Source organism: Mus pahari, chromosome 22, assembly GCF_900095145.1.
Source record: "Mus pahari chromosome 22, PAHARI_EIJ_v1.1, whole genome shotgun sequence".
Classification (NCBI taxonomy): Eukaryota; Metazoa; Chordata; class Mammalia; order Rodentia; family Muridae; genus Mus; species Mus pahari.
Genome location: NC_034611.1, coordinates 48700093 through 48714059, shown reverse-complemented (window position 1 = coordinate 48714059; position 13967 = coordinate 48700093). Strand labels below are relative to the sequence as shown.

Here is a 13967-nt window from a genome sequence, read left to right as displayed (position 1 = left end):
TCTCAGAGTTAGTTTCTAACATTTAAAACAGAAATTATATAAATTTCCCCAATTATCTCATAAAGTACAGAAAAGTCAAGTCTAATGAAACTGAAAGCATTCAGCAAATAAACCCTGGGTTGTTAAGGTAGCTCAGCAGGTAACAGGGCCTGCTGCCAACCTAACAATCCCTGGCCCCGTATGGTGGAAGGAGAGAACCAACTCTCAAGTTGTCCTTAAATTTCCATATGCATCACAGCAGATTCCCTCCTAAAAAATATTTAAAAACATTAATAACACTCTTCAAAACCAAAACCAAGCTGGGTGTGTTTATCAGGCTGGCACCTTTAATCCTAGCACTTGGGAGGCAGAGGCATGTGGATCTCTGTGAGTTTGAGGCCAGCCTGGTCTACAGAGTGAGTTTCAGGACAGCCAGGACTACTTAGAGAAGAGTTGTCTCAAAAAACAAAACAAACAGCAACGAGAACCATCCCAGGCTCCGGCCACTCAGTACAGACAGGAACTTGCTTCTGTGAGTGCTACGGCAGTCCCAGCAGCCCTCTTATCAATACCTTTATTAACTTGTATATGGACTCCATCTCTGTAACTGTAAGGCCAGGTTACTCACAACTAGGCCTTTCAATTGACTTTGTTTAGATTCATTTGTATCTTTGGTAAAGTTTCATGGATTGCCATAGGTATAATTTCTTTTTGTAATGGTCCATCCAATTTTATGAGAATAAAATAAAATACTTTTATTTCCCCTTCAGGATATCCTACTAATGTTTGGCTCCTTTTTGTGCAAAATACCTCTACTCATGCAAACTTCTGTCACATCTTTGTTGTGGTCTGAATGGGAATGGCCCCATGGGCTCATGTACTTAAACACTTGGCCCTCAGTCGGTGGAACTGTTCAGAAGGATTAGGAGGTGTGGCCTTGTTGGAGAAGGTATGTCATTGGGGAGAGGGGCTTTGAGGTTTCAAAGGACTTGTGCCACCCCATCCCCAAGTCTGCTTCATGATTGTGTCTCAGGATATGAGCTCTCATCTACTGCTCTAGCACCATGCCAGCCTGCTACCATGCTCCCTACATGATGGTCATAGACTCTAACCCTCTAAAACTCTAAGTCTCAAACAATTAATTCTTCTATAAGTTGCCCTGGTCATGGTGTCTCATCACAGCAACAGAACGTGACGATTCATCATGATCTCAGGAATCCCCACTTACTTCCATCTCCACATTGTTTGCCCGGTTCACATTTGCATTATTTTTATCTCTGGGTGCAATACCCAACTGATGCTGCTATGATTTGGATGGGGATAACTCCTCAAAGACTCCTGTGTGGGAGGATTGGTCCCAGGCTGGCAACCCGATTTTGGCAGAAACTTTGGGAGGTTGAGTTTATCTGGAAGGTCTGACGGGAGCGAGTGGGTGACTGGGTGGCAGCTCTGACCACCACACTCCCTCAATTGGAATATTCTGCTTCTCCTTAGATCAAGCCAATGGAGCCAGAGGACTATGAACATACTTGTGAGTAAAGGGTCTAAGATGCCAGATGAGAGGATTAGATCCCCATAGTTGGAGTTATAGGTAATTTTGAGCCATTCAATGTGGTTGCTGGGAACCAAACTCAGGTTTCCTGCAAGAACAGTAAGTACTCTTAGCCACTGAGACATCTCTCCAGGCCCAACATGCTGTAAGCTTAATATCACATCATCTTTAAATATTTATTGCCCTTTTAATAGTTAATCTTTTGTACCCCCACTCAATGTATAAAACAAAAATTTAAAGGGCTGAACTCAAGTTCCATGGGATTCTATGACCTCTTCTGACCTCTGTGGGAACCAGGCATATATGTGGTACACATGTATACATGCAAGGAAAATATTCATATAATTAAAAAAATTAAATTGTATTTATTTACGTGTGTGTTCACAAATGTGTAGCAGTAAGAGAACAACTTGAGGGAGTCTGTTCTCTCTTCTACCATGTGGGTCCCAAGAATTGCACTTAGATCATTTAATTAATTAATCAGGCCTGGTGGGAGGCGTCTTTACCGGCTAAGTAGTGACCTTGCTGGCCCTAAAATATTGTATTGTACTTAAACAGTCTTCCGTAAATACTTGCTAAACAAAAGAATTAAAGACTCTGGGCTGGTGAGACGGCTTAATGGGAAGAGTGTTACCGCTCTTCAAGGACCCAGGTTTCGTTCCTGGCATGTGCGTGACAACTTACAGTTGCCTGTAACTCCAACTCCAGGGGATCGGATGCCCTCTCAGACTTCTGGGGGTACCACCCATTCACCCAAGTATAGACAGGACAGTCATACACATAAAATAAATAATCTTCTTTTAAAAAGTGAGAGATTGTCTATCTTCTATTATCGTTTGCCCTGAGAATTGAATCTGTGCATGCTAATGGTCTACCACTGTGTACTTCCCAGGTCAGATTTATCTCTCAAAGGCTAAGCCTACACAACACAAGAATAAGACATTTGTTAAAAGTCACCAATTAAAATCCTGTTTCTATTGATCTTGATAAAGGAAAATGCGATACTAACCTACAGGTTGAAGTGTTTGCTTTAGAGCAACAGTGCAATTTGGCCCCATCAAGGCCGGTTGAGGGAGGAGGGTGCACAGTGACTCCAGGGTGAACCGACTGTGAGCTTTCAAGAAAACACTGCCAGAGAGGATCTTGAGGCAAGGGCTGGGTCTTACAACCCTCAATGAGACCATCAACAATCTCCATTTCTGTTTTCTTAGACATTAGAATTCTCTTGCAGGCGTTTTGACAAGCATGGTCTTCGGCTCTGTCACAGCAATATAAACCTACATTCAGGACACAAGCCCTTCATTAGCTGGGTTTATAACATTGCTCAGAAGAGAAGAACATGCAGCAAGGGAGGAAACCACACGGCTCTGCAGTAAACAGGGCCTACTTTCCATCATTCGGCAACGCTTCTCTTCCCGGAATCCGCCACAGTTCACAGTCACGAGTTTTCTAGAACTATCCTTATAAAACGAAAGTCATTCCACACCTAAGAAGGCTTCACATGAAACATTTTATTATGCTCTTGGAAAAAATACTGCAAATCAAAGTGGGCCTAATTCCTGCTTGTGTCTAGTGGGACTCTTCACATAAGATCGATGACTAATTTCCATGGCATTAAAATCATTCCATTTAATCATACCCTAAGATACCACAGACTTTTTAAAGTCTGTACAAGCTAATTAATATACATTGTAATTTAGAGAATATGAACTCTGACAATATCTTAGTTTATTTCTGCCTTTAATTTTCTTTTCTTTTTTGATGATAGGGATTAAACCAGGGCCTCAAACATGCTAATGAGCCATGATTTGCCTATGAATGTTCCCACTCACCCAGCCTTTAATTTTCTACAGAGAACTAGAAACCAAAAGAATACTTTCAGCCAGGCTATAGACTTCGAAAGGGTTCTCTCAAGTAGCTTCCTCAGGTGTCTGCATCTGAAGAAGCATGCTCAATTTGAAGCCTTGTTTTCTAGGTTCCTGTATTAGGACAGATATTGGAGTTTAATGCTCTACCCTTAAAACCTCTTTCTGCCTCAGTTTTCTTAGAGCTTCTATCCCCTCATCCCCAGCAACACTTCAGTGTAGCCTAAATGTCAGGAAACACAGATCAGCTTTAAAATAAATGAAGGCCACGTGTCTATTTCCACCACACCACCACATAACAGGACGTCAAAAGCCCTAGATTCTGATTTCAATTATGGTCATACAATGCACGCCACTTTCAAGATAATAAAAGAAGCCTTAGAATATTCCAGTATAAACACGAGCATCTGTCTGCCTTACAAGTCAGTCTTTTGTCAGTCTGGTTGACCAGTCAGTTCTTTAGAATCTGACTGCCTCTCAGTAAGCAGGATGGATTCTAGTACAAAGTAGGTGCTTTGAAGGCCCTGCAAGGACAGCTTCGTTAGGCGACCTTGGTTTTTCAAAAATATTACTCTCTTATTTTTATAATTTGTTATGAAAGAACTTCTCCTTAATAAAAGTTGCAGCATTACAGAAATATATAGTGTAGAACAGATAAACAGAACCCAGATTATGCTTTCAGTAACTTGCTTTGTTTTCTTAATACATCTTGGACTTTCTGAATAAATGTACTACCCTTTGTTAGTTGTAAAGTGTGGTTATTACATAGAAATATTACTTAATCAATATACTACTGATGCATTTTTGGGGGTCATTTCTATGTTTTTTCATATATGTGTGTGTGTGTGTGTGTGTAAATTTGTAAGTATTCTTGTATAAATGACAACATGGAATTTCCTGGTCAAAAGGTATAATCTGATGTACATCAAAGAAATCTGGATGTTTCTCAAGTGACCTTGACCGCAGACACCTACATGAATGAATCGGTTTGTAAATGAACTATTTTATCAGAGACCAAGAAGAACACAGCCCTTTTACTTACTATCAGTTGGGTTTCTCATTGGATAAGACTGGGTGTAATTATTCACACAGTGTATCAACTGTGGACTGATAGAGGCACAATAATTTTCCACTGCTTTGATCTGAGATGGCCCAGGAGAAGAGTCTGTTCGAAAAATGGCTTGACAGAATTCTCGGCAGTTGGTGTGATGGCCTGCATAACTGCAGCACACTGAGCCCACTGTGGAGAGAGAGGTGACACTGAAATGCAAATAGCTTTTGTTAATGTTAACTACGACAGCTCAGCTCTGAGTGGTGAGGTATAAAGCATGCCATAGTCACGTGGTAAACATGTGACTCAGCAGGACTACAGACGTGGGGTCATTCACGTGCTCACTGACACATGATAGTCACACTCATCAACTTAACTCTCTAGTCAACCACATCCCTACCTATGTAGTGCAACCCTGGAAGTGTGCAGAAGCATATGCAAGTATTGTGGGTTGTAATGACAATTTGGGAGCATAATCTGGTGTTTAATGCATGTCAGGACTACTAAAGTATAACAAAGCATCTAAAACTGTCACGTTACCAAAGCTGCCTCCCCAGTGTCCAAAGTGCCCATGCTGAGAAAGCAGGAGTGGCATTTCCACACTGCACTTGTGCAGATTTATAGACAAAGCAAAGCCAAACCAAAGAAAGCACAAGGGCAGTGCCTTAAACTTATTTGGATTTGTAAAAATCAAGAGAGAGCAAGACAACTTAACAAACTTAACAAATGTGTACTTGGAAACAAAAATCTCAAAATTTCTACACAGTAGGCACATCTGTAAGAATCTTCCTATACTGTAGAAGTCTTTGTTTTATAACTAATGCAATTTGTCTCAAGTCAAAGCAAAGTCATTTGAAGGTAAGTGACTGCTTTTGTATCTGGTGTGTAGCACATGCTTGTCATCACACAGCACTTGGCAGATGGAGGCAGAATGATCACAAAAGATGGCCACCCGGACTCCATGAGATGAAAGTAAAATAAAACAAATCACAACACCAACAACCCCAGTGGCCAGGAGTGCTGCTGCACACTTGCAATCCAGGCTGGGCAAACAAGCACACAAAGAAACACACAACAGATGCCATTTACTGTGGGAGAGGGAGCGTGGCTGGAGTCCAGGTGTGGAATCATAATGGAGACGGTCAGGAGACCCTCCCAGAATCTAAAGGTGTGCGTGTACGGGGTGCTAAAGGGACTAGAAAGGACGGATGGCAGGAAGAGGTTTATAGAGAGGCAGCTAAGAATTCCTGAGTGGTATCAGAAATGGCTACAGAGGAGCCAGAAACAGGGCATCATGAATTCCAAAGAGCAATGAACTTGGAATTCAGGTGACTTCAAGAAATAATGATGAGTCATGTGTAAATTAACCAAGCAAGGGCAGAATCTGACCTTATAGGACAAACCTCAGTTTCCTGGGCTAGACATCATTCCATACCTATCGTGTACCAGCTCTGACTTATATCTACACCCAAGTTTATGTCTACTACTAAAGAAAGTGTTCATTTTGGGGAGCAACCACTTTTCAGTACTGCTATGTGTGTGGTGCTGAAAATGACAAGGACCTTAGATGTCTAAGCACACACTCTACCTCTGTGCTACATCTCCAGCCACATGGAGAAGTGCTTCTTAGTGTCCACTGCAATGGTGGTGCTTTGGGAGTTCCAGTGTGTGAAGTGAAATAGGATCAAGTGCCTGTCTTCTGATCCCTCCAGCGGCTTAGCTTCCTTGCCACTGTGGGAGGACCCAAGATTACCTACCAAAGACTATACAGCACACTCCAATTAGGCCCCAGTTTGACAGGGTGGAAGTGTAAGACTGTGTGTTATTCTTCAATACACCACATTAGCAAGCACATCCAACCAGCTGCTTGCTTCTGGGCTGTCTTTTCCCATCTCTAACTATTGCTCTCAACATTCTCTTCACATGGGATGCTGCTCCTCCAGTCTCCACTGTACACATCTTTGTCTGCTTCTCTCTCATGCCCCTTCCACAAATACCTTATTTACCTTCAAGGCCCACTTAAGCTATGAACTCCATGAGGTCTCCTCTAAGCAACCTTGCAGATCCCTGTTTCCTCTGAATTGCTGCATTTTATCAGTGTGCTACTTCATATTCTACTCCAGTACCAAGTTCTTTGTGTTCTGGCCATGTCCCCCACAGATAAGTGTCTGACCCACACCAGGCAAGTATTCAATAAATATCTGTGGACTGGACTGAGAGGCAGCCCTTAGCAAGGACTACATCATGTATGTCTCCTCAGAAGTGACCCTATTATGGGTGTTATTTTTCTCTAGTGATCTATCTATAGCACTGGTTTATAATTATGCACCCGGGACACAGGAATTGCTAGAACATATAAATGATTTGAACAGGCAGTGGCCTTGAAGAATCCTGTGTGCCTGCTTCTTCAGGTGGCTTAGCAGGTGTAATGCTAAGGGTATGGGCAATCAGTTCTGACTGTTAAAATGTCTGTAAAATGTCTTGCTCTCTGGACTGCTTGTGTAATCTGTGACAATATACTTACTTTCATTTCTGCTAATGCAACTGAAAAGAGCATTCTGTAAATTAAAGAAAAACAAACAAATTAGCAAGCAGAATTTCTAATTCTTTTCCGTTTTAGAATCACATGGCAATCAGGATGTCATATTTTTAAATTCTTTTCTAAATCCAAGGCTGCAAACACAAGATGCTTTGAAACAACTTCCTGGATGAGAGTAAGCATCAAATTGTAGGAATCTCTCTGCCCTGTAAACTGGCCTGTGAGGATGTAGGAATGTGTGAGGCTCATGCGCGGATGGGATGATTGTGCACTGATTTCTATGTGTTCTTGTAGAGTATAAAACAGTTTTTAGAAAATAACATAATAAAAAATACTCGGACATACATTATTTCCTGTAATTACTGCATTTTAGAGTTGATGTGACCTCAGAAATGACCTCCAATTGTTCTCAAACATGACTGTGAAGTGGAACCTCCCAAACTTCCCAGCCTATCCCACATGACAGAAATCTACATTTTACAAACCATTTTAAAGATAGCTTTCATTTAGTCTTCTTGTGACCAGAGTTTGGGAAACTCCCTGGCATTTTACAGAGGGAAGCATTCCGTAGGCAGAGGGGGCCTGTACTAGTTCCCAGAAGTTGCTAAAAGCAGAGTCTGAGATCAGAACCAATTTTTCTAGAAGCCATAGATTATTGTTCGTTCAGAATGTCATACCCTGTTTAAGTCATTGTCTGAAAAATAAGGGAAAGCAGGAAAGAAAACAAGAAAGGGGCAAGAGACACAAGAAACAAACAAAACAAAATAACAACGCCAAAACCCTTCTTGTCCAAAACCATTAGGATATCCAGGGCATGTCAGCTATGAGTTAATATCATTCATAACTGGAGGAGAACAACTCACTAAAATAAATGTGCAAACAGAGAGCATGGAAGGAAAGCAGATGTACCGTGACCGCCAAGTCCAGCTAAGGGACGGGGCTTAAAGGATCATCTTTAGTTGCACATGGTGGCACATGTTTGTAATCTCAGCACTTGGGAGACTTAGGCAGGAGGATGTTGAGTTTGAAGCTAGCCTGGGCTACACAGCGAGCTTGAGAACTTGTATCAAAAAATGAAAAGCAAACAACAAAAAATACAAGTGAAAAAGACCACTGTTACCAACCTTGGAAACCCAGCTTCAAAGGCTTGGCAGCATAGTGGTACCTACCACCTGTGACCCATCACTACAGAGGGTCAGGTGGGAGGTTTGTCACTGGTGTGAAGCCAGCCTGAACTACACAGTGCATTTCAGGCTACCCTGGGCTACAGTGGAAGACTGTTCAAACAGCCAAAAGAAAAGTCTGTCTATATTGTTGGTGAAGCTGCATTGCATCGCCTCTCTCTACTTAGTGATATTCCATTGTAGGAGTAACCCACAGCGGAGTTATTCATTCAAACCAAAGTAAGTTAACCAACCAACCAACCAACCAACCAACCAACCCGGGTCTCATGGGAAGGGACAACAAATTCCTCCAGTGTGCACTGTTTCTGCCAGAACTGGTAGAACGGTATCAACAGAGGAAACTTAAGAGCCTCTCAGTGTTCTGCAACAGTGGACTGTTTTGTATGTCTTCTCACTCACGTTCTCTGCATTACTGTGACATTTCAGTTACCCATCTCAGACAACCCTCCACTGGGGTTCACCAGCCCCACCAACATTTATAAAATCAAATCGAATCAATATTAAAACCAGCCTGCAGAGGAATAGCTTCCATTAGGGATGACTTGCCGCCTAGGGGACACCTGACACCCACACTCATTCTCTGTCACTGAAAGTGCGGTGGAGTGAGCACTCATTAGCCTCTGTGAGTAGAGGCCATAAAGGCTGCCAAGTACAGGCAGAGTCCCAGGTCTCTAAGGATCCGGATGGCAATGTCAATCATACCAACTCTCCATAACCCCACCTTGATGCTTATTAATTTGTCCAAGCTAGATTTTTAAAACTTGACCTTATAAGCAAGAGAAATCTCACTTCCAGTTCAGTCACTTAGCTTAAGAGGAGGGCATGAAAGGAAATAAAGGCTCAGGAGTCAGAGATCCTCTAATTCAATATCCTTATGTGACTGAGGTCACAGGAAGGAGAAACAGCTACAGAAGCCAGTCTTCCCCACAGGGCAAACAATGCAGGGGTTGCAAACTGCTGAAGGAAAAGGAGGACAAGCCTGTCTTCTGTGATGTCACCTGCACAGCATAGACATTCCCCAAGCAACTGTATCATTTCTCTTAGTGTTCAATGATAGCCCTTTCATACATAGGTTTTCTTCCTAAATGTGTTGAATGAAAACTTGATTTTTTTTTTTACACAGAAGCACCATTAATTTTAATATATTATTTTTACATCTTTACTCAGTCTACGGTTTAAAAATGACATACAGCTCACAATGGTCTGTAACTCCAGGTCTGACACAGTCATACATGCAAGCAAAACACCAATCCATGCAAAACAGTTAAATAAATAAACTATTCAAGATATAAAAATATGTTCTGTCACATTAGCAATATGATAAAGTCATTATTCTGCTACTCCCATGTTGATTTTTATAGACCTGATCATATCCAGTTTTGATAAGAGCCCTATGTTTGTTGTAAGTAATCTTCATTCTTTTCAAAGTCAGTTGTTTTCAAACTTGAATTCCTCCTGCCTCAAACTTCCAAGTGCGGGATTACAGGATGTGTCACCATGCCTGCTTATCAGCAGCTCTTCTCCATACTTGAGCTACTGCTGATTACTGATAGGCCAAAGGCGTGTGTATGAATTATAGCATTAGCTTGTATTACTTCATGTCATAGGTGTATGCTGGTGTCTTAGCTAGTTTTTTCAAATGTCTGATCACCAACTGCTGGCAAGAACAGGAAGTAAGTGTTCACATTCTCTACTACGAGGCCTTTCTTTGACCTGCTTACCATTACCACACCCATGGGACCTCCGCTGAACAGCTCCCCATCTGTTTTAACATAAAAACTACAGTGGTACCGAGGTGAGGGGTTACCACATCAGAAACCCAAGAACACATCAGTGTACTGAGGCTGACAGGATCCTAAGATCAATGTGGGCAACAGGGTAATGATTTTAAAAATAAAAACCTACCTAAGAAAGCACTATTATCCCATTACGGGCCACAGCTCTGACTGATCCTTAGTCTTACCTTACTTTCTCCTTAGGCTGGGAAGGGGTTCCCTCCAGGTCCCAGTGTGGATCCTGCAGGCTTCCAGCAGTGTGCTTGCTCACTGTCTCTAAGTCTATGTGGATTCTTCTTCCCATGGGACTAGACTGCAAGCTTTTGGCAGACAGTGGCTCATCCCTGAGAAAGCTGATATACATGTACTGGGGTATCAGCTCACTGCATCATCAGGTCAATGAATGCAAGGCAGATACAAAGACAACTGCAGAGCTCTGCTCCAGGGACTCAGAGACCAGTATTAACTAGGATATACTTAGGAGATACATATACATACATACACACACACACACACACACACACACACACACACACACACTTTTAATTACCTCCAAAGGGAGGTAATACTTTAAATCTATCTCCCTTCCCTTCCCTCCCCTCCCTTTCCCTCCCCCTCCCTTTCTTTATTGGTTTTTAAGACAGGGTTTCTCTCTACATAGCCCTGGCTGTCTTGGAACTCACTATGTATATCAGGCTGGCCACAAACTCACAGAGATCTACCTGCCGTTGCCCCGAGTCCTGGGATAGAGGTATGTACCGCCACACCTGGCAGTAGATAACTCTTTAGGGTATAATAGTGATCCATGGGAGATGATTCAGAAGAGGGGATCTGTTGGCTTTTATTTGATTATATCTGGGAAGACTGTACTCAGCAAGAAGTGTAGAAAGATGACAATTGTGTGTTTTGGAGTGTGTATGTGTGTGTTGCATGCCTTTAATGAATCTGTTAGTTTAAGGCCAACCTAGTCTACATAGTGAGTTTCAGACCAGCCAGGGCTACATAGTGGAATCTTATCTCAAAAAGAAAGTGAGCAGAGAAGATTCTAGAATTGTCATTAAATAGGGGTAATTAAAGATATAGGGTCTGGGCTAGGGAAGTGGCTTTGTGATAGAGCATGATACCCTGGCTTCAACTCCTGGTCCGACAAAAACAAACAACAAAGCATGAGAAGATAAGTCACCCAGTGGAAGGGCATTTAAGACGAGACAAGATCAAGGCTAGTCTGACACGACCAAGACTGTAGGCATATTCTACATAGCAAAGGTATGAACAGGAAACAACCAGGAACAAGGGCATCAAATAGGAGTTTCTCATCTCCTAGGACAATGCTAAACGACAGAGCAGTGCACCCCATCAAGTCTTACTATTGTAAGCCAGTACTGCAGGACCCAACAGGTTTCGCTCTTTTTGGAGCTCATCAGCTGCAGGTAACGGCCAGATCTGATATATACACCTCTGTGGAGGGTTACCATTCCTAAAGTTGCCATCACACTCTGCTATTTACTGTGCTCCAACAACTCTTGGCACTTCCTCAGTGTGAACTGATACATACTCTCTATTTAGACTCTTAAGACTTCATGAAGGCCAGGTACCACTTTGTGTATGTGTAAGAGCAAATGCGTACCCACTAGGGATGAGCCAAGGGCTTCTAAGCCACATCTCCAGCCTGTGCACTTTTATTAAAATAGCCAGAAGCTGACCGGGTGAGGTTAGCTGTCAAGCCAGAACCACTGCAGCAGACTGACATTACACTACAGCTTAGGGACCTCCAGCTGCCAGTGACATGGCTGGTCCTGCTCTTTCTGGTCCCTTAGACTGTTCCCCGCCTTCCTTCTTTTATGCTTCTAACACAAAGTAAATCTAGAACCACGGTTAATCTGATGCAAACATATCTTCCAGCATACATTTACTGAATACTCACTGTGGACCTGGCATAACCCCAGCAGGCATATACAAATACGCACTCAACACTGGCGTCCAAGGCAGAGCGAAGTGCACACTAAAGGTGGTAAGGGTGGGTGAGGACTACATACACATTTCCTTTCTATACATAAAACATTACTGGGAACTGCAGGAAATAGATGGCTGTGGAAGATGACATGGGAAAGACTTGATTACATGCTATTCTCAATTGTGAACCACATGAGTGCACAAACCTGCACTTGTCACACATAGCCATGTGCTGGCAGTGGTGCAGACAGCTGTAAGGTGGGACCCGCCTTAGGTTCCGTGGTCCAGGGCCTCTGTGCTGCCTTTATCTTAGCATTCTCACAGAAGCAGTGGTCATCAGCAGAACATCTAGTTATATTAGCATCCATCACATGCATGCCTCCCAAGTCAGTGGTCAGCAGAGGGGGTCAGGTCCTGCAGGGTTGGAGTTACAGATGGTTGTGGGCAGCCATGCGGGGGGGGGGGCTAGGAATTGAATCTAGGGCCTTTGTAAAAGCAGCAAATGGTCTGAACCACTGAGCCAACTCTCCAGCTTCTTAAACCTTTAAAAAAAGGCTATTTCGAGAGGTATCTCATCCTGGATTTTCTTTACTGTTTGTCACCTTCTTTAAAGAAAACCATCAAAGAACTACACTGAGGAAAGGGAGGAAGACATAGGAAATGACAGTGCTGTGTGTGGCCTGTCTGGAAAGCCCAGAGCAGGAGTGGGGAGAGGAAGAGGCAGGCAGGAGCACGGAGGTCTGTGGGTAGCTGCAGTGCTCACTTCACTGGCTTGAGCAGCAAATGGGAAGGCCACACTAGACAGTGCCGGGGAAGTCTGACATTAAGGTAGCACACGAATTTACAAATCCTGAACTAAAATTTAAACTCATAATTTTATCACCATCACCAGGTCTCTGGACATTTTGCTACCTTCACATCCCTCACAGAATTTATCAATGTCTACTCTGATAGTCAAGGAAAAAATAACAATAACCAGAAATTCCAAAAATTACCAAACGTATCCAAAAGAAAAGGTTCACAAATAAATTGTGGACAAAGATGGTTCGAAAGACATAGGTTATGTCTCATATCTCACAGAAAACAATTTCTTAGTTACCTGAGTTTTAATCAGGGTAGTCAGCACACACAGCCCTGGCTGCGTTAAGCTTACAGCCTCTGTTCTAGCTGCTGGTGCCAATGCCATTGCAGGCTTTGAGTGCTCTGACTATGACTGGGTTCTAGCACTGTACGTCCATGAGTCTCATCATGACCTAGCCCACACTTCTGGGTGTCTCAAGGACCATGCTTGTGGGGAATTCAGGGGAACCAGAACTGAGAATGCCCATAGCAGATGAATGTGGGTATCAGTAAAGGGTGGTTTTGGTAGCTCCTAGATCAAAGCTTGGTGATCTCACCCAAATATATGTAATTCTCAAAGATGCATTATCTAAATTTTTTTACATTATTTATTTGTGTGTCTTTGTGTGTATATAGGCATGTGTGTGGATGAGTGTAAACCTTACCATGAGTCAACTTACAGAAGTAGGTTTTTCAAGCCGGGCGTGGTAGCGCACACCTTTAATCCCAGCACTTGGGAGGCAGAGACAGGAGGATTTCTGAGTTTGAGGCCAGCCTGGTCTACAAAGTGAGTTCCAGGACAGCCAGGACTATACAGAGAAACCCTGTCTCGAAAAAAACCAAAACAAAACAAAAACAAAACAAAAAAGAAGTAGGTTTTTCTCTCTTCAACATTTGAGGAATGACTCTGTGGGTGGCACTGGGGTAGTGAGGCTTAGCAGCAAGTACCTACCTCCACTGAGTCACCTTGCCAACCCAGAAGTACTTAATGCTGAAGGAGGGACTCTTTTTTTGGGGGGGGAGGGGTAGTGATCAAATGAGAAAAGCAGAGTTAGTCAGATCTCATTTTTAGATGAAATTCTCTATGTGAGAGCTTCCTACGGGGCCTGGTGGTGCACACCTTTAATCACAGCACTGAGGCAGAGGCAGAGGCAGAGGCAGAGGCAGAGAGGCAGAGGCAGAGGCAGAGGCAGAGGCAGAGAGGCAGAGGCAGAGAGGCAGAGGCAGAG

At 42.9% G+C, this 13967-nt stretch overlaps 1 protein-coding gene across 3 annotated transcripts in view; it reads right to left on the bottom strand.

The window, feature by feature from the left end:
• Reck (reversion inducing cysteine rich protein with kazal motifs) overlaps positions 1-13967 on the bottom strand; it is a 72790-nt gene that overhangs the window by 29877 nt on the left and 28946 nt on the right. For all 3 annotated transcript variants that reach the window (XM_021222207.1, XM_029533349.1, XM_029533350.1), the window contains 3 exons: positions 6972-7005; positions 4439-4636; positions 2541-2808 (listed from right to left, as the gene is read on the bottom strand). In XM_021222207.1, coding sequence (XP_021077866.1) covers positions 2541-2808; positions 4439-4636; positions 6972-7005 — 500 coding nt within the window. The remainder of the gene's footprint in view (positions 1-2540; positions 2809-4438; positions 4637-6971; positions 7006-13967) is intronic.